The 27,501-nt window shown below is 43.4% G+C and overlaps 2 protein-coding genes across 2 annotated transcripts in view; one reads left to right on the plus strand and one right to left on the minus strand.

The window, feature by feature from the left end:
- GDI2 (GDP dissociation inhibitor 2) overlaps window positions 1-10,737 on the plus strand; it is a 28,803-nt gene extending 18,066 nt beyond the window's left edge. Inside the window, exons 5-11 of the mRNA XM_052650501.1 lie at window positions 3,830-4,028; window positions 4,289-4,420; window positions 6,331-6,430; window positions 7,789-7,960; window positions 9,325-9,469; window positions 9,658-9,712; window positions 9,802-10,737. Of these exons, the coding sequence (XP_052506461.1) occupies window positions 3,830-4,028; window positions 4,289-4,420; window positions 6,331-6,430; window positions 7,789-7,960; window positions 9,325-9,469; window positions 9,658-9,712; window positions 9,802-9,948 (950 nt within the window). The 3' untranslated portion in view covers window positions 9,949-10,737. The remainder of the gene's footprint in view (window positions 1-3,829; window positions 4,029-4,288; window positions 4,421-6,330; window positions 6,431-7,788; window positions 7,961-9,324; window positions 9,470-9,657; window positions 9,713-9,801) is intronic.
- Window positions 10,738-12,323: 1,586 nt separating this feature from the next.
- TASOR2 (transcription activation suppressor family member 2) overlaps window positions 12,324-27,501 on the minus strand; it is a 62,310-nt gene continuing 47,132 nt past the window's right edge. Inside the window, exons 18-25 of the mRNA XM_052650882.1 lie at window positions 25,263-26,121; window positions 23,084-23,513; window positions 18,751-22,503; window positions 16,392-16,517; window positions 15,556-15,709; window positions 14,629-14,734; window positions 14,007-14,188; window positions 12,324-13,351 (exon numbers count right to left, since the gene is read on the minus strand). Coding sequence (XP_052506842.1) covers window positions 13,233-13,351; window positions 14,007-14,188; window positions 14,629-14,734; window positions 15,556-15,709; window positions 16,392-16,517; window positions 18,751-22,503; window positions 23,084-23,513; window positions 25,263-26,121 — 5,729 coding nt within the window. The 3' untranslated portion in view covers window positions 12,324-13,232. The remainder of the gene's footprint in view (window positions 13,352-14,006; window positions 14,189-14,628; window positions 14,735-15,555; window positions 15,710-16,391; window positions 16,518-18,750; window positions 22,504-23,083; window positions 23,514-25,262; window positions 26,122-27,501) is intronic.

A 27,501-nucleotide genomic window follows, 5' to 3' on the forward strand; every position in this document is an offset into this window, starting at 1 on the left:
TATATTTTTTAAGGTTAGATTTATTGAGGTTTAATGTACAAGTAGGATTTACCTGTTTTAACATACATTATTATGAATTTTTGCTAAATCGCTGCCTTATTGTCAACTGTTTGTATTGATGGATAGGATTTTGAAGGTGGAATGGCAGGTAGGACAGTTCAAGACAGTTCAAGGACAGTTCAAGAGAGAATGAATAAACAGGATAGGAAATGTGTAGAGGGTGGGAAGTTCAAGAGAAAGATAAACCCATTGTTTTATACTTTAATAATAGCTAACATTATGTACAGGCACTTGTGCACAGTTATTCACGACAGCCCTCTGAGATGTGCTATTCTTGGCATATACATGAGCGAACACTGAGGTATACAGGTATGAAAGAACCCATGAATCTCATAGCTCATGACTAGTGAGAACTAGTTTGAAGCCACATTTGTCTGACTCAAGAACCCCACACTTAACCACTAAACTATGTAGTATGTAAATATATAGCTTCTCAGATATTTTAACAGCTGCCACTCAGCCTCTGATTCTTTTTTCCTCTGTTGCACTCCATGGACTGTACGACCCCATGGACTGTAGCATGCCAGACTCCTCTGTCCATGGAGTTCTCCAGGCCAGAATACTGGAGTAGGTAGCCATGCCCTTCTCCAGGGGATCTTGATCCAGGGATTGAACCTGGGTCTCCCACATTGCAGGCAGATTCTTTACCATCTGAGCCACCAGGGAGGTCCATGTAGTGTGTAAATATGTAGCTTCTCAGATACTTTAATGACTGGCACACAACCTCGAATTCTCTTTTTTCTCTGTGCTGCCCATTTTCAGTGCCTGTGGTGGTTTCTGATATAATATGTTGCCTAGGTCTCTTGTCCACTTTTCTTTGAAAATTCTGACTTGCCAGGATTACCATATATATGATAGAATTGAGCCAGACCAGACCTGACGCTTCAAATGTTGTATGCCGACTCAGTTTCAGTGGAACTTTTACTTTGGCCAATATATTTCTGTTAACATAGCCTAAGTGGAGATAATGGAGGACGAGGAGTCTCGCATGCTGTAGTCCCTGGGGTTGCAGAGTCAGGACTGAGCGACTGAACAACAACAAGAAGCCTGAGTTTTTGTTGGGTTTTTAAGGAGCTGTATATAATGTTGGTTTTGTGGTAGGTCATGATGCCAACTAAAACCTCAAGGTTCCAATAAGTATTTGTTCATTGGTCAAATGTTACTTTAGTCAAGTAAACGAGAAAGATATTTGGCCTCTAGTAATGTTGAACACAGATACTTAGAAAAGTTTGAGACATTTTCCTGAATAGCTTTGAAATGTGCCCAGCAAAACCTTGTGTCCTCAGTTGAATCTTTAGCTTGCTTGTTCTCAGTGTTCTTCTGTGAGGCATGTGTTTGCCGGGGGCACCTTTGACAGCACAGAGCCGAGTGACCGGGAGCTCCTGGTGGTAGGAGGTACGCCTGCTGCGGGGCCAGCTGCAACCTGGGGTGAGGCTGTTGAGGTCCACCATTGGAACGCCGCATCGCGTGCTGTGTCTCTGCTTTTCCTGTGACGTTCATTCTTCTTCATTTTTTAATTCTCTTGTCAAATCTTACACCTGTTAATTGGAATGCTTTTTCCTTTTTTACTGAAACTGCTCTAGATTTTTGTAGCTTTTGTCTTGACATGGGTGTCTGTTTCGGTAATTAAATCTCAATGTGCAAGTGCATGAAAGAAGGTAAAGCCATTTGAAATGAAGTGAAGGTGCAACTCAATGGACTAATTGTGAAAAAGAGTTTTTGTAGTCCCTTCATCATATAATTTGAGTATTTTCTTTATATATTGTGTGTCCAGTATATGAACGTCAACTTCTTTTATATTCACTGCCATTGGACATTAATTAGTTGGAGTGGATATTTACTGGGCACTTGTTATACGGCAGGTACCCGTCTAAGAAGGTCTGGGGTAGGGCGGGTGCAGCAGAGGAGAAAAAAGTAAACAGAAGTGCTTTTCCTGTTTGTGCTTCCATTAGTGGCAGGCTGGCTGTGCATGAAAGGAAAAGCATTTCAGCTGGTGATATAATCAGATATAAAAGCGTGTCAGATGGTGGTGGAGATGAAAGGAGAGGGTGTGGGAGGGGCTGCTGTTTTAAATAGGGTGACCAGCGAAGGCGTCATCATATAGAAGTAGCTATTATAAAAATTATGTTGTAGAAAATAGTACATGAACCTTTTAAATTACGACCTTTTCAGAGCCTCAGGTCTCTCAGATGTTGGTGATCACACAGGGATTTGGTTCTGACAGAAGGACTGGAGGAGCAGCTTAGAGAGGCTCCTTTGTGTTGGGAGAGGCTCCTGTCAGGCTCAAGGCTTGGAGGAGGCGGGGAGAGGAATCAAGAGGAAAGAAGAGAAAAGAAAAGAATGGGGAACTGAAGGAAACACAGTAGATTTTCATTTTTACTTAAAAAGACGGTGTGCGGTCTTAGCTATTGGTAAGAGCTCTAGGTTCCAACAGACACGTCCACCAGAGTGACTCCTGAGTTGTAAGTGCGTTGGCGTGGTGACTTATGTTTTCTTTGGCTCTCACGCCTTCCCCTGACGGCTATACTAGTGTCTTAAGTAGCATAATAGAATATTTCTTTTTAGCCTTATGCTTTTTACTGTGTATGCCTTCTGTCCATTTTTTTAAATTTAAAAGCTAAGTTACATAAGTATTGATTAAAAAGGTTAAATGTAGTCAGGTGTCATGAATCGTCTCATGATCATTTCAATTTTCAGTTATGTTGATTTCAACTGCTGTCTTGGGGGGAAAATGTTTAAAGTATCAAAATAGTCAACTGTCAGTGGGTATAAAAGAAATGGTTAAGAATTTTTATGTAAAGCTCCAGTTGTTTTTAAAGTAGCTGTATGGTTTAAGAAAGGGCCAGCAGGAGAAGGACCCAGAAAACTTCTGTTTTAACCTTGTCTTTCTACCAGCTGTTCACAACAGTGGGAATCCTGACTGGTAGGAGGAGCTGAGGGCTTCTTATATGGTGGTTCATAGCTTTCTAACCTCACCTCTTTTTTAGTGTAAAAAGTAGTGAACTGCCTGTCTATCTAGGACTGGAAGCATGACCAGCATCTAAATTTCTTTGCGGTCTCTTTGTTCTTGGTATCTAAGCTGCTTTTCCATTTAATGCCAGAGTGTATCTTAGCATACAGAAAAAGAAAAAAATCAGCATTTCGAATTTTAGGCAGTTGGAGTACAGATCAGAGTTGTGGAAAGAACATTCAGATAGATGCCTTCATGAGTAATAGTTTTTCAAAGTTGTATTTGTACCTAATATAATTAAACTTGTTATATTTAATTAATTATGGGTCATAATTACTTGTAATTGTATTGTAGAATTGAAGACTTAATAGCTGATCTGTTTTATTTATGGGAAGCCCAGTTGTCTCAGTGGTAAAGAATCCACCCACCAGTGTAGGAGACTGTAGTTCTATCCCTGGGTTGGGAAGATTCCTTGGAGGAGGAAATGGCTACCCACTCCAGTATTGTTTCCTGAAGAATCCCATGGACAGAGGAGCCCAGGGGGCTACAGTCAATGGGGTCACAGAAGAGTCGGACACAGTTTGGGGACTAAATAATTATGACAGTGTATTTCAAAGTGTTACGAAACTGTCAGTTTATTTTAAAGAAATGGTTAAGAAAGAAAGAAATTTCATTTATTTTAAAACTCCTGTATTTTAAATTGCACATTGCATTGTAAGAGCCTAAGATAGAAACATGGGATATTTAGACTTTGTTCTCACACTTACTTTTCCTCAGTGTCCTGTTGTGAGTGTGTCTTTTTGAAAATTTCTTTTTTAGGCCTAATGGGGCTGTTTGAAAAACGTCGATTCAGAAAATTCCTGGTATATGTCGCCAACTTTGATGAGAACGATCCTCGAACTTTTGAGGGCATTGATCCTAAGAAGACATCAATGCGAGAGGTGTATAAGAAATTTGACTTGGGCCAAGATGTTATAGATTTTACTGGTCATGCCCTGGCACTTTACAGAACTGATGAGTAAGTCTTCTGGTTTTTAGATTTATATTTTTTCTTGAAATTGTCACTGAATTTCCCAATTCTGCAGAGTGGAAATTCTAACAAAACAAATACATAGCTATGTTATACTGTGAAAAAGAAGTTCTAACTTCAGTTTCGTGTTAGAGCCTTATAAGTAAAATATGGAAGTGTGAAATTGAAATCCTTTCAGAAAATGATTTTAAATTGAGCAGAAGAATGCAAGCCAGAGTGCTTTCTAACGTTCATTTCCTTTTGTCTAGCTATTTAGATCAGCCATGTTGTGAAACCATTAATAGAATTAAACTTTACAGCGAGTCTTTGGCAAGATACGGCAAAAGCCCATACCTTTATCCACTCTACGGCCTTGGAGAACTGCCACAGGGATTTGCACGGTGAGAGCCCATCTTTAACCTTGTCCTGAAACGCATCTGATCCTGAGCTGCATCTCCGCACAGTCACCCAACCCCCACTAACAGCTGCATTTGTAATTTTTATCACCAAGGATCACTTTTGTCTCCTTTTAGTTTATATAAAAGGAATATGTGCTCACTTTTGCTTAACAGTATTTTTGAGATTCATCCGTATTGATGCATGTGCTGGTAGTTGTTTAAAAAATACTGAGTAGTATTCCACTATGTGAATTGTGTGAATATGTCACACTGTCCTGTCGATGGACATCTGAGTAGCTTTCAAAAAGTTTTGGGGTGTTACGAATGAAACTACTATGAACTTTTGTGTAACAGTGTGTATGGAGCTCAGTTGCCGCTTCTTCTGGGTACATACATGTCCAGGTGTGGAACTGCTGGTCGAGAATGGCATGTATATGTTTCATCTGATGAGACATTGCTTAACAACTTTCCAGAGGGGTCGTAGCATTTTGCTTACACTTAGCGGTGTGAGAGTCGTGGTTGCTCCACACCCCTGCCAGCATTCACTATTGTCAGTCTTTTTCAGCAGGTGTGAAATGCTGTCTTTTTATAATTTTAATTTGCATTTTCTGAGGACTAATGTTGATCACCTTTTCATGAGCTTGTTTTGTGAAATTTTGTGGTGTGTTCATTTGTTGTGCACATTTTGTTATTTCCGATTAGCTGTTAATCACATTCAGTGAGTTTTAAAATTTTTTAAAGTTTTTTCAATAGATCTAGAATTCCCATGTTTAAAATATAGTTTTCATTTTTATGGTGAGGTTTTCTGTTTATTAATTTTGACTCATGAATATGTAATATTTTTGAACATAGATCTTTGAACAAGCATATTTGTTCTGTACATTTTTATAGTAGCGGCATTTAACTCCCCGCATGTTTTAACATCAGTAATTTGGGCATCTGTTTTGATCGCTTTTCTTTTTTCCCTGCATTTAGTAATCTTTATATAAAATTATATTTTATAACATGCATATTGCACATACTGATTGGTATACGTTGTAGAGATGCTGGATTCTTTCTGTGATTGAGTGTTGATTTTGTTTTGAGTTGCAGTTAAATTATCGACCATTCATCTTGAACTTTTGGAGGCTTGATTTTATACTTTGTTGGTGGGGGGATCTTTTGTCTGGCTGAATCCTTAGTCCTAGCATAGTTAGGTGTGGTCCTTTTGTGTTGTCATTGGAAAGTGCACGAAATGTACCAAGTTCCTCTAATAGGGCGTTATCAAACTCATTTATTCTTATGGCCTGTGGTCTCTGCTCAGGTCTTTTTGCTTTTCAGTTGTTGCTTTTATGGATTCCTTGGGAGTCTCTCGTGTATAAGCATTTCTGGAGTTACTTAAGGATTTGAAGAGATTTTGTAATTTGGCTGCTTCCCATTTTGGAAGATTTTTTTCCCCCACAATTTTTATCTCATGCAGGCCATGTTCTGTCTATGGCAACTTAAATCAGTAAGCCTGTGGACCGGGAGGTTGGTTCTTTTCGGGGAAGAGCCATACAGACCACATGAAGATCTCATGCAGCTGCTTCCTTTCAAGTCTCTTATCTAGTTTCTGCCTGTTTTTAGTCAGTATCCAGTGCTTCCTGATTGTTTTTGTTGCTGTTCAGTTTTATTTATATGCAAGAAGAATAGACTTATAAAGCTGTTCTCTTGTTACTGGTCAGTGTGGTTTTTTTTTTTGACTATATTCATAACTGAAAGTAAGACATTTACATGGTTTTGACTGTTTTAGAATTGATGCTTTAATGACTTAAACTAATGCCTTTTGGAACGAAATTGAACGAATGTTGCCTACTATTCATGAAAGTCTAAGAAAGGAGACTAGTAGTTTAGCAGTTATAAATTACTAATTGTAAATACTTCTTTTTCCCTAGGCTAAGTGCTATTTATGGAGGTACCTACATGCTGAATAAACCAATTGAAGAAATCATTATGCAGAATGGAAAGGTGATTGGTGTAAAATCTGAAGGAGAGGTAAGAACCTTTTACAACTTAAAAAAATGATATTCTTGTAAAGAAAACTTTATTGTCTAGTAAGTACTTAACTTGGTGTGGACATTGAGCCCGGATTTCAGACCACATATGTTTTCTTTATGGTAACTGGGTGTTCATAACGACCGAAAACTAGTTACAGGTGTGCTTTTGTTTAAAAAAGTTTTTTTTTCTATTGTGTTGATTGTTGCTTAATACTAAAACAGAAATTACGAATGCGCTTTAAATGGTAAGTTTTATTTATATGGTGTGGGTTGGTGCCTATCTCCCAAATTTCATTTAAATTTAGCTTTATTTGTTCCACTTACAATTTATTGGTTGAAATGGGGCTTGGCCAAATACTGTTTTATTATTATTAATACAATTAATAATGTCAATAATAATTACTATGAACATTTATTATTTGGGGTTTAGCCATGGAACTGGCCAGGAGTTTTGAACAGTGTTTCTCAAATTTGAATATAAATTGTTAATTTCATTAAAGTACTTTTTTTTTTTTCAGTAGTTCTGTGGTGGGTTTTCGTTTTCTTCCAAGTTCTCAGGGGGTGCCATTGCTGTTGATCTGCAAACCAGGCCGTATTTCATGAACCATCAACTTTTACAAATAGAACTATTAAAAAAAAAAAAAACTCGTATGTTAAAATAAATTTTTTTTGGCCTTCCTGATTGTATTCCATGGATTCAGACCTTAATCTACACTCACTAGTTGACCCTCTGACCCTTTATTGTTGTAGGTCTTTTGTAACTATCTTGTGCTTTTAGCATACACATAGTAGATGTTTAGGAAATAGGGGTGAATATTTTAATCTGATAACTCAAGGTTCTTTTTATTCATTCTTCTTTGTTTTAGGCAACTGCTTCCTCTTAGGACATTTCAGTGCTTTGATATAAAGAGGAAAACTATAATAATACATAAATTATCTTGCAACTTAAATTTTACTTAGGAAGTACAGACTTAGAGTGATTATGGTTTGTTTGTACCATAAGCGTTTATTTCTCACTGGGTCCATTCACATATAATGACATTTCTTGAACAGTTTCATTTAATTCTAGCAGTACGTGAGCCCTCTTCTGCCCAGTTCTAAAGCTTATATGTCTAAACACCATGCAACACATTTTATCTATTTGAATAAGATTTAAAATTCATAGATTTGCTCCAGGAGAACTTACAGGGATTGTTGGCAAAGCTAGTTTTAATAGTTATCTCTGATTCACTAATTATCTGTGGTTAACTTGATGAAGATAACAGGTGATGTTCAGGGAACAGTGGCATCATTATACCTTCTAAAAACATTGTGATGAACACTGAGTATTAGAAAGTCTTCAATGTTTTGTTGCAGATTGCTCGCTGTAAGCAGCTCATCTGTGATCCCAGCTATGTGAAAGATCGAGTAGAAAAAGTGGGCCAGGTGATCAGAGTCATCTGTATCCTCAGCCACCCCATCAAAAACACCAACGACGCCAACTCCTGCCAGATCATTATTCCACAGAACCAAGTCAACCGGAAGTCAGGTACGTTACAGAGGTCAGGCAACGTCTGCATAAATTGCAGTTTTTATCTATTCTATTAGAGTGAAGAAACTTTAGTTTACACATGGAAAATGTGATGGGTTTTAGCTCATAGAACTCCTAGACCATAACTTTGAAATGGACACGTTAGGCCAGGAGCCCTGCCTTGACTTCGACGCACCTCTTGGGGCCTCCCTTCCCTCCTCTGTAGAACTGAGAGCTGGACCCTATGAGTGCACTGTCTCTCTCGTCTGAACATTGTATGCTTGTGGGAGTTTACGCTTATTAGTTGACCTGGTTTCACTGTAACTTTTAGGCTGATGACAGCACTACTATTATGTCATGATTTGTCAATATCTATACTTGTGTTTGCCTTTAGCAGTGTGCTAGAAAACAACTTGGATTTCTCTGATTAAGATCACAACTTAGCTCTGAAATCATAATTCTGCATTTGTTTGCTTTAACCATTTGTTTTCATCTAAGTAGCATTTCCCATCTTCCTTTCAGTTAGAGCCCTGAAGGTTTTATTTATATAAACTTCAACTTAAAAGGAACTATTAACCTTTAAATGGCCAACTATGTATTTTCCATATAAGAAATCAAATCACAGAAGGTTATTACTGAAACAAAGGGACTTTGACTAAAGTAATCTCTCAAGGGTTCCCAGTAGATCTCAGGGTCTGTCAGGGTGAGGCCTTCCCTGGTGGTGGTTCATTGGTTAAGAATCCCCCTGCCAGTGCAGGGGCATGGGTTTGATCCCTGGTCTGGGAATATTCCACATACTGCAGAGCAGCTGAGCCCATGCTCAGAACCAAGTGAAGCCTCTGAGAAGGCTGAGCAAGCCAAAAGAATAAATAAGAAAACAAAGAGTAAGGGGAGCCTGGTAATTGTTTTCTGTATTGGAAATTATGTAGTTACTTTAGTGTTACACAGACAAGTGTGGAATTATTATGAGCTTATGTCAACATAAGAGTAGCTTATGCTGTTTGCAATTTTTATTGCTTAAAAAAAATGAGAAATCAGTAGTTAAACCCCACCTTGGCGAGTCAGAACCTTTCCAAGTGCAGGATTCAGGGATGAGAGACAGGTTTCCACAGTTAGCTGTGGTAGCCGGGCAGACTCATGTCCACCGCCACTACTCACTGCCACGTGACCCCTTCCTTCATCTCCAGTAGGCTCAAAGTGGCTGAATATTTCCATCCCCTATGTACAACTGACCGTGTTTGCCTCCATATAGAACTTGTCTCGGAAGATAGTCTGTTCGAAGTAACGTTAACTCACAGCTCGCTGAAGTTGGGGTGAAACCAAGTGCGCACCTAGGCCCCATGTCCACAGGGCCTGGCAGTAGTGGCTTTGCTTGCTTCCAGATATCTATGTCTGCATGATCTCCTCTGCACACAATGTGGCCGCACAAGGCAAGTACATTGCCATTGCCAGCACAACGGTGGAGACCAAGGAGCCTGAGAAGGAAATCAGACCAGCCCTGGAGCTCCTGGAACCAATTGAGCAGAAGTAAGTGCTGGGTTTGTTTATGCCAGCTCAGACCCGGGACCGACTGGCTCCGTGGTGAACTGAACCCTTGAGAACAGTGAGTGCAGCCGTCGGCTCTTCCCAGCCTCCTTGCCTGGGCTTTGAGTATCAGGTCCAGCAGTGAGGGGCATGTCAGCTCCCTTGCTGACTGATTTCTCTCTCCCCTCCAGATTCGTTAGCATCAGTGACCTCCTTGTACCAAAAGACCTGGGAACAGAAAGCCAGGTGAGTGGCTATCTGAAAAAGGTAATTAACAAGCTTCATTGGGCGATGTCACCAGGTAAGTTTCAAGTCTTTGTGATTTTCATTTCCAGATCTTTATATCCCGTACCTATGATGCGACAACTCACTTTGAGACGACCTGTGATGACATTAAGGACATCTATAAGAGGATGATGGGATCCGAGTTTGACTTTGAGGAAATGAAGCGCAAGAAAAATGACATCTATGGGGAAGACTAACAGCAGTACATGTTGTCATCTAATTAGGACAAACTTAAAATTTGGCAAATGATGCATATTGTATGAAATCAGTATTGTAAGGCCTGCTTTTGTAATCAAAACTGAGAGATTGCAGAGCACTGTACCAGTAAATATTCCTCCCCTTTCTAATATCATGTATTAACTTGTTTTCATGGAGTGGCTCTTCCGAATTGGTGGGTTCCCACGTTCTGTTCAATTTAACCAATATTGGCTTGTGTTTCCTAGTGAAGGATCAGTTTTAAAACCTTGTGATACTGATACAGAGAACTTGATACAGTATTTGTATCTTTTAATCAGTGTAGCCTTTGCAGTTATGAGCTTCCGCTGTTCAAGAGCTGGGTCAGTGCAGCTTGCGTGCCATCTTGTCCTCTTGACGGTGAGGAGGTTCAGAACTGAATGTCTGTAACCGGGGACAGCGTCCCTTACTCCTCCCCACCCCTTTCCGTTCACGTCATGTGTCAGGACAGTGCCCACCCAGCCCAGCCACAAGCTTGGTTTACATGGGCCTCCAGTTCTAACCAAACTCCAGACTTGGATAGTCTTTTGGAGGAAGCCTGTGTGCGGTGTTTTAACCTATTAAAACTGATGAGCGCAGAGGGGAAAGAAACCCATCATAAAGCAGGTAAACATAGGAGCTTCTTCTGTATCCCAGATGTGGCTTCTTCAACGGACCAAGCTGCAGCACAGTATTGATTTGACAGAACCTCTGCTCCAGTGATGTCTCCAAATGATTTCTGTACTGCAAATAAAGCCAAACTCTGGAAACCAGCTCCCTCTTGTTCGTCTTTTGTGTCCTGACAACTCAGAGCTAGTGAGTACTGCACTGGCCTGACAAGCTGCTTATCTCCTTCACTAGAGCTGGAATCCGATGTGAGGGTGAGCGCTGAAGACCCCTCGTGGACGGTGGAGCACCACCATCAGGCTGCACTGTGAGTAGACCCTGAATTACGTCCTGACACAATGTTTATTAGACCCTCCTAGGAATCCCAAGTAGTGGTTTAGAAACAGACTCTTGTCATGAGAGTAGAGGACCCTGCCAAGTGGAGTAGGTGCTTTAATATTTCCATTTATTTCAGATTATAGCTGCATAGTTTTAATGGTACCCCCTTTCCCCTGGATAGTTCAAGCCTCACTTTATGCTGTTACTACATCAGAGGAATGAGGACATTGTGACTATTCTCTCGGTCTGAGTGTTGATTCTTACAGATGAGTCTGAAGGACATGGACTAAGGTAGGTGCTCTGCTCTGTTAAAGGATTTAGGGTAATAACAACTTAGATTACCCAGGTGGTTACTTTAGCTCAGTCTCATACTGCCCACTTTTGGGGGGCTTGTCCTGCACATGGTATGCACCTCCCTGGATGACATCCCTGATCATCCCAGTTGAAACCTCTGCCCTTTCTAAAGAGAGTTATCTAAAATTCCCACAGGCCACCCCCTTGTCACACAGTAATTCACACCGAACTGTTAATGCAGCAGAGGTGCCCGCTGGCCTAGTGACAAGACAAGAGAGCACCAGCGTGTCTTCGTGTTCTGCATTCAGCATATTTATTGAACAATAATATGTCGGTGCCAGGCCAGTGGGTATCGGGTTGCCGAGGGCAGAGTCTGTACTGCAGCTCAGCCTAGTGTGCCCACCCTCTCGGCGTGGCTCAGCCCTCAGTCACAGGACAGATGGCCTGGCAGGCGCCTGCGGGCCAGTCTCCGTCTTCAGCAGAGGTGGTGGCAGGTGTGTCAGCCACGTGCTCTCCTTTTCTGTAGTGATTTCTGATTAATTCAGGGTGCCTAATTCAGCTATGATTCTCTTACTAGGTTCTTGTTCCTGGGGTAAAAATTAACTGGTTGGTTTTCTAAGTAAGGGCTAGGGTAAACTGTTATCCTCCTCCTAGGAAGACAACAAGTGAATTTATTAGCACGTTGGGTTCAGTAGGGGCAGGATATGAAGCAGGTAAATGTCTTCCTGAGGGACAGGCCTAGTGTGACCCCAAGAAGGCCAGGCCTGGGGGGTGGGGGGCGGTCCTGAGCTGTCCCCTGCTGCTCTGGCCAGCTATACCTGGGATAGGGGAGCACCAGGCAGGTCTGTGAGGACGAGGCCAAAGGAGTGAGGCTACAGTGAGGTAAGTGGGAGCATTTCTCTGGAAGCGCTTATTCTAAGTGGCCTGAAAAATTTAAACCGCTATAAATCTTCCCTAACACATTTAATTTTTACCATAAAGTCGTTGCAGAAGCAGTTGAATGATTTTTAGTTGAATGATTTTTAGTTGTCTTTATTAAAAAAAAAAAATTAGTTACAAAAATCTTTGTTCCAAATAGATACTATGTATCATACAAATGTTTTTTGCTTGGTTTTGAGTTTTAAAGATTATTGTAGAAATTATTTTTAACATAAATAAATGATTATTTCTTCCTCAGGACTGATTTTGTAGTGCAGTATTTACATAAACTGAGTAAGTGAAAAATGACGGTTCATAAATTTGTACCATTTAGGAAAAAACTAATTTCATGTAGTGTAGCATGAATAACAGGAAGTATAACCACTTAAGATTCTATGTGGTAAAACCTTTAAAACAGACTGTCTCAGGCATTACAGATGCATTTTTGACCCTAACATGCAAAAACAGAGCTACTGGTTAAGTATACTTGTAAAATTCTTATTTTTAATATTAAGTTCAATTAATAGCTCTGAAAACATTCTGTTCAAAATGAAAATATTGCACACTGCAGTCCAAAGCTAATGAATAAGTACAGTGCTGCTGTGAACAAAGTCATTCTAGCAATGTGTAAAACATGAAGGAAAACATTTCCCCAGGTTGCAAAACACTGATTTGAGATCTCAAAGATTTTCAAAGAAAAGGGAAAATACTAATTTATTGTTGGCATCGTCGATGTCTAGGTAAGCTGCAGTTGAGCCACCTGGATAAGTACAAAATTGATAATTCTGTCTTTAAAACAAAATAACCAAGAACTGTTGTGTAAGTAGGATGATATCTACTGGGGAAAATACCCAGGAGTCTAGGTGACATTGTCTTCTCTCTGCAAGTGAAAACATTTATCATTCAGAAAGTAGTTATTCATTAATGATACTTGAGAAAGTCCCCTTTATGCCAAACCAGCAGCAATTCCACCCCTAAATAAACACTTTAAATTTATAGCATGATGTGTAACATACAAAACAATTTCTGAGCAACTGGTTTCTCATAGACACAGATGTCGGTATCTACCCCTGTCAATTCCAGGTCACATGGGAGTGTTTGGGAAGTGTTCTTACCAGTAGCTACTCCGAAATGGAGCTGCTACTTTCTGTATATTTTCAATAAAGTCATTTACATCTGTCACAAGGATGCCACTATTTTCAAAGACTTCTCTGGAGACCACAGGCTTTTCTGCAAAAAGAAAAATAACTTTTGGTGAACAATTCATTAATTTGTATACAGCTTTTAAAACGTGTATACACCTTTTATTACTACATTATTACCTTTTAAAACTACATTACATATGAGGGAAAGAAGGAGCCTGTGTCAAATGAAGAACAAGATTGGAAACTTTGGGGTCAGCTGCCTCAGGGATGGGGTGCTGAAACCATTGATGGGCCTTCATTCCTTAAAACCGTAGATGGTTTCATTTAACAGACCTTTATCTAAGGAAATCTGCTCTGCTCTCCCCAGCCTTGTATGTTCAGGCTGCCAGTGACTCCACCTGGAAGGCCATTTCCTGGCTGATGACAATCAGGTAGCACTAAGGCTATGAATTTGGAGAAGGCAGTGGCACCCCACCTCAGTACTCTTGCCTGGAAAATCCCATGGATGGAGGAGCCTGGTGGGCTGAAGTCCATGGGGTCACTAAGAGTCAGACACGACTGAGTGACTTCACCTTCACTTTTCACTTTCATGCATTGTAGAAGGAAATGGCAACCCACTCCAGTGTTCTTGCCTGGAGAATCCCAGGGACGGGGGAGCCTGGTGGGCTGCAGTCTATGGGGTTGCACAGAGTTGGACACAACTGAAGTGACTTAGCAGCAGCAGCAAGGCTGTGAATTACCTGTCAGGAAGACGGCAAACCTGGCGTGGATGTGCTGAACCTGCAGGTTCACCAGACATTTCAGATGCTCAGTTTTGGTTGATGGTCGAGAGTCACACTGGTGATAGTGAAGCAGCTCAATGATGTTTGCACTCTGATACGATTTCAATATTAAGTTCTTTTTATGTGCAATTGAATCCACTCTGAAAAATACAATGTTAAATTTAGATTAGTCTAAGTTTGTGAAAGATTTTATTTTCCTGTATCTTAGTTTTCAGTTTTATTCCTAGACTTTTTATCTTCACTATAGTCAGTCATACTCCTTCCCCTTTCATCTGGTCTCCACTTACTCTTGATCTTGAACCTTCCTCACCTCCCCTCTGAAGTGCTCTGGTAATGAAGCCCTGTGAGGGCTCTGCCCCTCCCTGGCAATGCTGGCTCTCAGGTCTGCTCCGTTGGTTCCTCTCCTAAGTACACACCTTTCCCCAGCCTCTGTGCTCAGCCATTTCCCCTCAAGATCTTAGGCAAGTCCATGACCTTGGGGCAGCACTTGACTGATGCTGGTCTAGAGCTCAGGGAGCACTTCCAGGTGAACTTGGGGGTTCCCCACCCCACCAAGCCTCACCTTCCATGAAGGTCTTACCTCACATCTTCCTTTAGCTTTTTATTTTCCCTGTAGTGAAGCAACCACTTCCATCTTCCATTTCCATTTAGTTTCTCTAGGATTTTGACAATTTCCTTCAGTTGAACTAGAGATAGAACAAGTTTAACAAGAGAAGATGCGTTTTAGGATTGCTGGGTCGTCAAAGCCGAGTGATTACCTGTGAGAAATAAGGCCCCGTGCTTGTGTTCACCATCACTGCCCCCTCTTTTGCAGGGTGGGCTTCTCAACCCAGCCCTGCCCACTCATGCTCCCGCAGGGAGGAGTGAGTGGAGGCAGCGCTGCAGTCATACAGACCATGGACATGGAGAAGTGGGTTCTGCTGCAGCAGGCTTGACACAGAATCTATAAATATCTGCAGCATTCATGATACAAGTTAAAGTTCAGTGCAGAAGTGGCATCCGTATTTCTCATGTGGCATCGGAGCTACAGACTTGGACTGTATATAAAGTGCTGCCCTGTGCTCTGACATCCCTCTGTGCTGGTCACTGCTCTGAGAGAAAGCAGATACGAATGTTCAAGCAGGTGACTGAGCAGACTGAGTAGCGGTTTTTAGATTTCTCTGGTGTTGATGGGCGCGTTGATGGCAACGGAAATGGAGCAAAGAGGGCTGATTCTAAACAAATACGTAGCTGACGATTTGCCAAAGGGAGAAATTGAATATAACAATCTCTAATGCGTATGAATAGTTTAGCTGCATTACTGAGTGGTCTGGTGGGGGAGGTGACTGGTTAATGCAAAAGATTTTAAGAGCACAGTGCTTAGCACAGCATATGGCAGAAATTAAGCCCTCAGTATATGGTGACTGATGTTTAAGTTGATAATTTCTATTTGATGAAATATTTGGGTCACTGGGCAAGGAGAAACTGATTTGACTATATAAGAAAGGAAAATAATTAAGAGACCAACCTAATGTTAAAGTCTCTAGTAGTTTGTCATCTGATACCACAAAGCCTCCTGTCCGAAAAAGCTCTTGGTAGGTGTCATTGAGGACGTCTTCAGGGCTGTCAACTCCAGCAAAGACGACCCTGGGAAAGTGCTTCAGCTTCAGCAGAGAAGGGATCTGTAACATAAGAGGTTCCCAGTGAAGACAGGCTCATGGGGTCACTTCTGTCACTTTTAAAGGGCATCCAGACTCAAGAACAGCTGGAAAAACCGTTAACCCTGACTGACCCATTAATTACACAGTGGTCTCAACTCCAGAGGTGGGGGATGGAGTTTGGGACACCTGAGGTTTGGGACGTGTATCAGGTGGCAGGCTCACCACCGTCTCCAGCTCAGTGCAGTCTGCTGTGGGTTCAGTTACTCTGTCCTGATGCAGGACTGTGCTTGTCCCCAAAAGGGGCTTGACCTGGCACAATTACTTTTATTCAGTTAATAGGTAACCATGGTAACAAAGAGTTAAAATTTTCACAAGTCCTTTTAAAGCAAGACTTGTTTCTGTTAGATATCCAGAGGTGCAGATTTGTATTTTAGGTGGAAAATCGGTCTCTTCATTGATGTTCTCCCTTAGTTACTGTGAAGATATTCTTAACTCGAAGACATAATTTGCAGATCAATACCTTAATGACAATATGAGTATCAGCAGCACGGTATCTCAAACCCATTATCTTCCCACTTAGATTCAACGGTATCAGGTTTTAACCTCTCCCCTAAATAAAAAGGCAGTGATGAGGCTAATTTCAGAACAACATAAAAAATGTTCAGAATAAGTTTCTCTGTAAGAAGGTGATCTCCAAACTTACCTGATGCAGGTGGGATGCTATATCTTCATTTCTGATGATGACTAAGAGTGCACCTTTCTCTCTGTGAAATACTTGACAGAAATGCTGAGGTTCGATTTCTGTGTGGCCTCCTTTCCTCAGGATATTCTGGAAGATTTACAGATAGCTATTATTTAAGAAAGGATACTTGCACAGAACTGTTATAAAACTGCTGACAGAAGATATATAAGAAAGCACATCTTATTTACTAAATTATGTCCTAATAAGGCATATAAGTTTGTCTTTACTACTAGATGAGCACTTTATAATGAATCTTTTATGTCCGTATCAAAGGCTGATTCTTCAGAAACATCAAACACACATACTCCCTCTGAAGGGAGTCACCCTGAGGGTAAAGATATTTACTTTAAAACTGCCGCCTCAGTTTTTCCAGGACTTTGACCAGCCCTGATGCCTGTGCACTGCTCTGAGTATCACTAGCGAGGGCGGATGATGGAGAAGCTGGCAGACAGTTGGACAGTGTAGGCTCTGGGATGTGGCAGGTGCTGGGGTTATACTGGGCCTGGTTACCAGGGGTGAGGGGCATGGCTGTATCCCACAGAATGGCCCTGCAGTAAGCTTTGTTGAGAGGATAAGCTCGTGTAGTTAAGTTCCTCAAGCTTGTCCTCTGATTTTGATGCTGTTCTGGTCTGGAGGATTGCCAGTAACACTGTCCATCATTTGTTATTTCTTTTATAAAAATAAGGTGTTACTTTGGTCAGTCTCCCTTGGCTCTCAAGGCAACCTGAATTTTGACTTTCAATTCTTCATTCAAAATGTATGGTGATGCTAATACAACACTGTAAATCAACCACGTGCTAAGTCACTCAGTTGTGTCCGACTCTTTGTGACCCAATGGACTGTAGCCTGCCAGGCTCTCCTGTTCATGGGATTCTCCAGGCAAGGATAACTGGAATGGGTTGCCATGCCCTCCCCAGGTAAATCAACTATACACCAATAAAAATCTAAAAGTAAAATGAAAAATGTATGGCGATGTATTTTCAAAAATACTCCTACAGACGAAATTTCTTTTAATAAAGAGCTCACTAAAATATCTAAGTATCTAATATCGTTCATCACTTCACGAGTAAACGGGGCTTGACACCCCATTAGGCGCTCTGGAACAGACGAATCTTCCAGGAGAGCTTTCTGAGCTACAAACACTGCTCCTGATTACACTTTATTCTCAATGTATTTTACAAGGTGTCCACTTGCTCATTTGAGGAACACACAATTTGTTATTTTCTGTTGTAAATAGTGGTCATGTGACAAAATATTACCATGAAACAATATAGTCACTGTTGAAACGTGTGTTATCTACAAGTACTCCAGCTATAAATAAACTAACATCCTTCTGGTTGCTCCTGTATGGAAACCAGCGTCACTTGTGCTCTGCTGAGGACATAAGAACCAAGATCTTGCACTGCTGCTTTTGAGAGGGAAGCAAGAAGAAAGCAAGTGTTCTGCTCACTGTGGCAGAACAGGGACTTGGCCCTGACTCATGTCAGCACATGTCAAGGTACGGCTATGCACTGAGCCAAAGAAAATCAACTCTAATTCAAGGTTAAAAAAAATTAGTTACAGATTACTTTTGGAGGTGAAGCACCTTCCAAAAAAGACTGAAGGCCATTTCATGCTGCATTTTTTTCAACAAAACTGTTTCCCAAAATGGCGTGAAATGGGAGCAATGATGGGGGTGGAGGAGACCACATCTGGCAGCCATCTGTGAAAAACCATGGACAGCAAAAGGAGCCTTGGTGGGGAAAAATACCAGTTACACAGAAGATCAGATTTCACAAATTTGGGAAAAATAAATACTTAGAAATCATATTTAAATGATACGAAATTGGAGCCATCAGCGTCTCCCAGGAGACCGTCTCTGGCTCAGCCACCTGGGGAGCTTCGTGAGGCTGCCCTTCCTCAGCCACCCTCCGGGCGGTGGAGAAATGCTCTCTACAGCACGGCTGCTCTTTCAGAAGCACTCCTCAGCGCCTTCCAGGGGCCTAGGGTGGTCGTCTCAGTGCTGCTGTATGATCCTGTGACCCGATGGTGACCACTACGCTTTGGGAGGCCCTCTCTACTCTCTACCCTTTGGGGAGCCTCAGGCCTGGAGGTGCTCAGTGACCAGGGCGACACGGGAAGGACCCCCAGGAGGCAGGCACATAGGACCTTACCCCGCTCTGTAGCGGCACTGGGGACAGGGAAAGACTGAGCTTAGAAGGTATAATACATCGTGGCTGCTTTCTGAAGCAGAGAATGCTGTATTACTAAAAAAGAAAAAACAAAAACTTGGACCTGCAATCAAAGTAATAAAAACTGAAGGAAAAATCTGGCACCTTACCTTTGTTCTTACAAAGAATGACTTGTCTTCAGTCTCTACGAGGTGGAAGAGGAAGGTGCTGGAACACGCCTCCCTCACCACTCGCTCCAGCTTGACGCGCAGGCTGGAGCACAGGTCGGCCACCAGGTCCTCGTAGGAGGCGGGCTGTGGGCTGCAGACACACAGTTCACTGGGCATGGCCGCTCCCAAAGCCACAGGCGGCTCTGTGTCCTGGACCAACTGGCGGCTGCTCAGCATCACCTTGTTGAACTCGGCATACTCACTGAGAATGACAGCAATGTCGTTGCGCGAGTCTTTCAATGTACTGTTGTATTTCAGCTTGTGGAGGTGGAAGGAGGCGGTCTGATTCTGGTCTGAGTTTGTGAGGTGATTTCTACCATAGCCACACTCCTTCTTCCAGGAGGAGGAGCGGTCCACATGGTTGGGCATCTGATGCACGACTGTCACCACAAGAGGACTCCTGCTTCGGGAGGTGGGAGGCAGCCCTGGGCATGTGGGCATTGGGGTCCCAGGAAAAGCCCCGGTGGTGACCTGGGGTGGAGGCTCCTTTGGAAAGGCACCGGGCAAAAGGGCAGAATGCCGAGCGGCTCCCATCTTCACAATTTGTTTCAGTTTGTGTGCAAAACGCAGGTGCTCCAGGTCTAAAGTGTTCTGGGTGAGGTCATCTGTTCCCTGCCAGGTGTCCACCCAGGAGCTGAGCAAGCCACACGGGACCGTGCTGCTGGGGCGCCGCCTCAAGCCGTGCAGGGTTCTTGGTGTGTCCCTGAGCTCTCTGGTCACGGTGAAGTTGGCGTAGCTCCTGGGGACCCCACAGACATCTCGGATTTGGACGTAACAGGGCACACACGTAGCTTCCTTCTTCAGTCCACCCAGCCAACTTCTGGGAGGAACGCTGGTCTCCAGCCCTGGAACCTGGCTCGCGTAGCCCCAGTCACGGTCATCACTGGTGTTCAGGCTCAGGAAAGCATCGTAACTGTCTTTGGATGCACCTTCTCTTTTCCTGGTGTGGCCATATTGTGAAGCACTGGACTCTTCTGTGCTGTATCTGGGGTGTCCATACTCACCCAGAGAGTCCTGATCTGAGTCTCCAGAAAGGGGTTCATAGTAGATGTCAGAGATCACGCCCACACCCATGCCTCCGCCTGTGCCTGCTTCGCCCGCACTCACACCTTGCAGCTGCTCTTCAGAGACCCCACCAACAGGAGGTACACCAGATTGGGGAGCAAAGGACACAGAGGGCTCTGGACTGGCACTCTCGCCGTGGGCTGCAGTACCTGGGTGAGCATCAGCCTGCAGGTACGTGGGGAGAAGTCCGCCATGGAGCAGATCCCATACTGCACACGGCGACCCCTCCTGCAGCAGACAGGCTGACTCCTGTCTGCCTTGTGGAGAGGTGGCGAGCAGCTGGGGGCCAGCACCTCCTGGATCCACGGCTCTTCCCTGTAACTCGGCTCCACTATCCTCACTGTCGAGCAGGTGGGTCATTCTGACAACCGGGACTTCCTGTGTCGGGAACCCTGTCCCTGTGTCGCTGGGGCCTGTGCTGTTTGCTGTGGTAGCCCCGCCTGAGGGGAGTGCAGGCTTGGGGAGCTCTGGGTGCCCGTGGGTCTGCACACCCTCAGCTCCAGCAACTGGGTCGGAGCGTAAGGACTTAACCAGGATGTAACAGCATTCATGTGTTTTCACATCACTGCTCAAAACATCTTCAGGAAGGCTCTGAGTGCTGGTCACCACAGCACCTGGTGTGGCTGTACAAACAAACTTGTCAGCAGAAGACTTGTTTTCAGGGATCTCTGCAGGACTGAAAGGCTCACTGGTCTCCAGGACACGATGATGTGAGTGGGGGCTGCAGGTCTCCACACCCATGGGCTGCAGTGGGTATCCTGATGATACCAGGTTTTCAAGAGAATCTCCGTACATGACACTGCAGGCAGGCTGGGTTACCGTGGCATCGCAATCTGGCCCCTTTCCTGAGAGAGAGAAGCCCTCCCCACATTTACTTGGGCCAGTTTCCTCAGAGACGTCACCAGGAAGGATTAAGAATCTACCTTTTCTTCCTGCGTGGTTCTGTAACTGTAGAGGTGTTTCAGCAGAAAGCTGCATCTGCTGTACCTGAGCTGAGTTATCCTGTTCCACTGGATAGGTGGTAGTAACAAGAGAACTTTCCTTTTCTGTTTCGGCCAAATCTCCTGACTCGGCCTCGCAGAGCCTGGTGCTTTTCTCACCAAGTGCGTCACAGTGTTTCAGACCACGTGGAGATGTGGCCTGAGCTGGTGGTGCTTCTTCCACTGGTGCCTGGGGGTCAGGGCTGGAAGCGGGTGACACTTCTTCAATCAAGGAACTGAATGGGAAGTCAGAGGCAAGGTGAACTTCCTCCGCAACCTGCAGGGTACACGTTTCTTTAGAAAGTATGAAAGCCACTGTCTGTAAATGATCACCTTTTCCCTCTTTGTTTTCTGCTGGTTTCACAGACGTGTTAGCAGCAGAGTTCATGTCTCTGTTTTCTATGAAAGGAACCTCTTTGGACATGAGTATTTCCTCTGCCATCTCCTGAAGGTCTACGCAGGGAAGCGGGGCCTCCTGCGGTTGCTCCACTTCACCAGTGGGCGCTTCTTCCCTAAGACTCATGGGTGGTGATAGGGTGAGAGTGAGGTCAAGGTTGGAATCCTCCTCTGATACCTTGAGGCTGACCTCCTCTCTATTCACAGACAGGCCTGCTTCTTTGGTAAATGTGGAATTAAATGGTTGAAAACTAATATTTTCACTGTTCAGACCACTCTTGTCCTTCTTTAGTTCTGAAGAGCCACACAGAGTATTCCTTACTGATGCGATGCAGTTAAGGGAATCCATTTTTCCCAAGGGGGCAGAGGCTGACGATGGGACTACTTCAACCTGGGACGGCTCTATTATTTCTTCCGAAGAGATGCTCAAGAGATTCTGTGTTGGGAGAAGGAATTCTTGAGAGAGTTTCATTTCTTCTCTGGGTAACAAGTAATTTGAACTTTTAGCCAATGGTAATGCTTCTATTACCATGGGATTATCAGATGGTGAAGGTGAGCCTGTCACAGCCTGTCCCTTCTGTAAGGAATATGTTTCTTCAGCAAGTGTCTCTCTATGCACTGAGGAGGCATGGAGGTACTGAGTGCCCTTTTGTCCTGACACTGCCAGCGAGGGGTCTTCCCCAAGGCCCTGCATCTGTGACTTTTCAAATGTGGATACAGGATGTCTAAGGCTTGCAGCAGGTGACACCTGTTTAGTCAACTCCATGTTAAAGGCTGTAGGTTTGTCAGCTCTGTTGACAGCTTCTGTCTGTACTGGCATGTAGGCACTTTTTTCCAAAGTGAGTGTAACTGGTTCCAGATTAATCATCACGTACCCCGTATCACCCTTCCCCTCCAACAATGGCTGACATTCTTTGTTTATGGGGCTGCTACACTGGGTAAGGCCCTGCAGAGCATCTGCTTCTGTTTCCTTTTGTGCATGAAAAATATCAACTTTGCTCTCAAGGGTGCTGTACACAGGCTTCTGGCAAATCATTGATGGACTGTTGATCTCATCATAAGTCTTGGCAAATGTGGTTTGTGGGGCAGTATCATTATAAGAGGTCACTTGTGTGTTATCAAGAGGCTCAAAGGTTTCATCTTCACCAGGAATAGAAGGTCCATTAGCTTGAGTGCTTCCAATGCTAGGAAGCACAAGATCGGAAGTCTCCAGTTTACCTGATGACTCTTGTTCAGCTTTCCCCCTAATTATCTGAAATGATTAAAGCAAAAGAAATAAATTAAAAAAAAAACAAGAGTCTAAAATACATAATTTTTAAAAAAGAATTTACATATGGGAAGAACAGACAAAGAATGATTTTAGCTAGCTCTGTCCTTTTGAATCTTCACAGGGCAGAGATCAAGCAAATCCCTCTCTTCTTACATAGGCTTAAAATACACTGGAGAGAGAGATTTTTTTAAAATACACACATAAAAGCTCCAATAAACACTATTCTAGGTAAGACACAATAAGTATTATTCAGCTCAAAGAGAGTAAGTAATTGGCCCCAAATCACACTACTAAAAAGCTACATAATTATGGCTGGCTCCTAGATCATCTGACCCTTACGATTCTTTTCCTATTTTCACTTCTTCAATCAGGATGGTAGATAAGCTCCAACAGCAAACAACATGGGGCTTGAAAACTTAAGTTTCTGGCATTATAATCCTGTACAGAGTTAGAGAATCCACTTTCCTAAAAGAAATCAGTGCCTTGTTTTGAAAGTGATTTTATGTACAAAAGAATTTCTTCAAAAATAATACCAGCATTTTTAGTATTCAGCTTTACTGACCTCATTATTATAAGAACAGGTGAAATTCTGGCTTTCTGGGCTTTCCTGGTGACCCACTGTTGCAAACATTTCTTTCTGTTCATTCTGCACCCAGAGCTCCAGGCCTCTCACAGGAGGAGACTTTGTGAAAGGACGCAGGGGGTCGGCGCCAGGGCAGGACACCTCAGCTGCATGGGCTCTGGGAGCCTCACTGGCCTCCAGCAGAGGGTCTACGGAGTACCTCTCTACTCCAGAGGGCTCCTCGATTTCACCGAACTCAAATGACTCTAGTGTGCTATTTATGGACACGTATTTTGCTGGGTTGCTGTGTTCTACGACTTTCCGGGACGACCGCACAACTTTGTTCTGTCTGCTATAAAACAGAGCCACCCACATATGCAGCAGAAGCTTCACCTCTTCCACGTTATCCGGTAAATCAGTATTCCAGGGCCTGAGGGTTCAAAGAAGGAACAAATGAAAATCATTGAAGATGACTCTTTTAGATGACTGTCATATCATAAAGCAAGTGCCTTCATCATTAACAGTTTTTACGTTTAGTTTTCTTTTAAAAATTACATGCTGCTGCTGCTGCTGCTAAGTTGCTTCAGTCATGTCCGACTCTGTACGACCCCATAGACAGCAGCCAACCAGGCTCCTCCGCCCATGGGATTTTCCAGGCAAGAGTACTGGAGTGGGTTGCCATTGCCTTCTCCAAAAATTACATGAGCATGAAATAAAAATAAGACAAAAATGAAGTTAATTAACAAATAATTACAATGCATCTCATCTCTTCTTTTTACAGAGACAGAGCAAGGAGCTGGAAATCAGAGTTTTAAGTGACTTCTTTCAAAACACAAACTCTGTGAGTGGAAGAACCATGATCAGAACACAGGCCTTCCCGCTCTGAGCCTGGGGCTCTCCCCAAATTCAATGCGAGCTCTCCTGGGACAAAACAGACACCTCATGTGAATAATGGCTTCTGTGACTTCCCAAATCCTCATCTCCTGGCTTCTGGAAAGTCTGGCTAACCTATTTCTTTTTTAATTCTACATGTCTAACAGTTGGGAAGTCTGAAGATTAAAGTAGTCAGGCAGTTCAGCAGAACTGCACTATTTTCAGATCCCAGCTTTGAAGACACTCCTGAAACCAGAAGGGAGACAGAACACACTTCTGGCCATGTGCCAGGCCAAAGAGCAAGTGTAGTGAGTCAGAGGGGTTACAGAGCGGGGCTTCAGTGAGCCAGGGTTCAGGGAAAGGAAGTGACCCTCATGAGCAAATGCAGGCTCTTAGGTGTGAGCTGGTCCTGGAGCGAGAGGAGTCCGAAGGAATTCAGGGCCTTGCACAAAGCATCATTCCCCTGCCATGAGCTGAGGTCACAGGCCAATGCTCACTGCTAACAGCGATAGCCACTGTTCAATACCAGCCTGTCACCATGCAAACCCTCATCATATGGCTATTATTAAACTCATGTTAAAAACATTGCCCACAGACTGTCACCCTTCCCAGGGGTCATCTGGACACTGGTGAGAAATGCAGACTCTCAGGCCCTACCCTAAACAGAGTCAGAACCCCCAGTTCAGTGAGCTTCCAGGCTGAATATCAGGAAGGGCCAGAAGTGCTGTTCTGAGAGCTGGGAGAGCCCTGACTCCATACCGAGGCTGGTCCACGCTCCAAAGCCAGTGCTTTTAGCTCTCCGCTATTCTGCCTTGGTCCCTAAGGAAGATTTCTAGAAAAACCCCATGTAAACATGCTCACTCACAGCAATGTGACCAACTTGACAAGCTACAAGTTTTATTTTTTCAATTATTTATTTACTTATTTGGCTGCACTGGGTCTTAGTTGAAGCACATGGGATCTAGTTCCCTGACTAGGGATTGAACCTAATCCTAATCCTGCTTGGGGAAGGAGGAGTCTCAGCCACTGGATCACCAGGGAAGTCTGCAAGTAATTCTTTAAATGTTTTTTCTGGGATTCAGTCTGCAAAGCATTATTCCTTTACCTCACTATTTTCCACCAAGATCTTATTTACATATTACAATTCAAGGACCAGAAAGACTCATGAAGGAGCATCTCAATGATCCACTGCTCACTATTACTCCGCATTTACTGGATTTTACACCCTTCTTTCTCCCTCCTCAGACTGAGCACAGCATCCCTTCTCCATACATCGAGTTATCTACCCAGTGTCACCCCTACTCACCCATGCAGTGCTCTGACCACAGTCTTCTCCAGCGGGTTGTTGGTGTACTTGCTGTCTAAGCTGAAAGAGTAATCTGCTTCGCATGTGAACGTGACCTTAAAGGAGCCGTCACAGCAGAACACGGTGTGTGAGGAGCAGCGGAAGTCATGCGGGCCAGTGGGCAGAAACCTGGCCCTGTGCCTGAAGGCCACGGCCATGGACAGCTTCTGTAGCGGGGACGTCAAGTTCTGGCGCAGGAAGGGTATCACCTTCCCCACAGGGGTCCCGATGTCAGAGCCTTTGGTGCTGCTCTTGGCAAAGGCCAGGCCTGGGCTCCCCCTCTTTGAATGTTCCGCGAGGAGCAGGGCGTAGGAATGCTCCGCAGCCACAAAAGAGCTCTGGCTTGCATCGGAACTCTCGTGGGTCTCCTTGGGAAGTGCTGGCTGGGCTTCTGCAGGGGCCCAACTGCCAGGACCCATGCTCTCTTCCTCTGGGCTGACTGTGGGGTCTGATGACGGACTACTCTGGTCAGAGGACGGCTTGGGTAACGGCCCACCTCTTTGACTTTTAACTCCTCTGTGGTATTCGTGGTCTGATGTCCCACACAAAGGCTGTTCTTTAGAAAGTGGAACACTGTTTTGCAGCGGCTCCAGGGAGCAGGGGAGGTTTCTGGGCTCAGGGGATGGCGTGCTGGAGGTAGCAGCACTCAGAGCCAGGTCGGCCAGCATGTTAAGGGCCTGGGAGTCATAGCCGACAACGGAAGTTTCAGTCGGGGCTTTTGGGGCCACCGTGACATGTTCTGGTTGGGCTGTATTTATACTAATAACATCTTGACCACTGGAAATTTCTGATTGAAGCTGTAAAGCAGTTTCTCCTTTGGCTTCAGTGTAAAAGAAAAAAAGATATATAACATTTGATTTCCATAGAACTAATTCTTTTTTGTACTACTATGGCTCAATGAAAGTTAACAGCTAAGGGGACGTATTCAAAAACCTCTTGGTATGTTGCACAGTTTGTATTAAGTTTTCATTATCAGACTGAGGTTTTGTCCAATTCCCTGAGGCTTTATAATGTGTTTACCAGAAGAACCAGTTCTAGGGAGTATGCATATTAATTTAAAAAAAAATCACCCTTTGAAACTGCATGTACTGATCTACACATAAGGCATATTGCTCAGCTAGAGAAATATACAAAGACAAAAAAAAAAACAATAAAAAAACCCAAACAAGAAAACAAGACTTCTGCCTTCAGAGGGCTTACAGTCTAGTGAGAATCTAAGAGTTTCTAAGTTTAAAGTATATATTATAGAATGTTAACATACTTCCTTAGAAATCATTTTACAAAAATCATTTATTACAAAAATCACGTAAGTTCAAAATAGAGATGATTTTAACCATACTGATGTTTAATTATATTATGATAATAAAATATGAGAACTGTTTTAAAAATATTCTGAATTGCCAATTAACTTCAAGTTTTAAAACTTCAGTTTTTACATTGAAAACATTTCCTCTCTACTCTGCAAAAAAGCAAATCTCCTCATCTAATGATAATTCTTTCAGCAGGTAGTCAAATCTCCCCATGTGCCTCTGGCCAGAAAACACACACTCAGGTGGTTTACTTGCCTTCTCAGCCTTCTTAAAAGCGGTTATCACGAAGGACAAAGCTCACAACAGTACTAGGCAGTGAGTCCCTGTAGCAGGTGGCTGGATGGACAGAAAAGCCAACTGTGCCCCTCTTTATAATTAGAAGTAGCAGGTCTGACATGAATTACCAACCTGTCTCCAAAGGCCAGTGACAACACGTTTACAGAGGAAACTCTGGCTTATGAGGTCATCAAACAAAAAGATCAGAACGTGTGTATGGTGAGGAGGGTGGAATTAATCAAGCACTGCCCAGTTTTTATTTAACATATAAAGCTCCAAGGGAGTGAGGTGGGAGAAAGTGACCCAGAGAGTTGTCTCATGAACCCCCTGGGTGTACTGGAAACACGAAATCCATTTTAGGATCGATGTGCCTGCTAACAGTTCATTCTACCCTTTAATACCATGGCTCTTACACCGAGTGTCATTCTGGATAGAATCAAGCAAAAGAGTCCATTTTAATAAATATGTGTCATTTCAGGTAACGGAGAAGGCACTGGCAACCCCACTCCAGTACTCTTGCCTGGAAAATCCCATGGACGGAGGCGTCTAGTAGGCTGCTAAGAGTCGCTAAGAGTCGCCGCTAAGAGTCGTGTCACTTTCCCTTTTCCCTTTCA

Source organism: Budorcas taxicolor, chromosome 13 (genome assembly GCF_023091745.1).
Source record: "Budorcas taxicolor isolate Tak-1 chromosome 13, Takin1.1, whole genome shotgun sequence".
Classification (NCBI taxonomy): Eukaryota; Metazoa; Chordata; class Mammalia; order Artiodactyla; family Bovidae; genus Budorcas; species Budorcas taxicolor.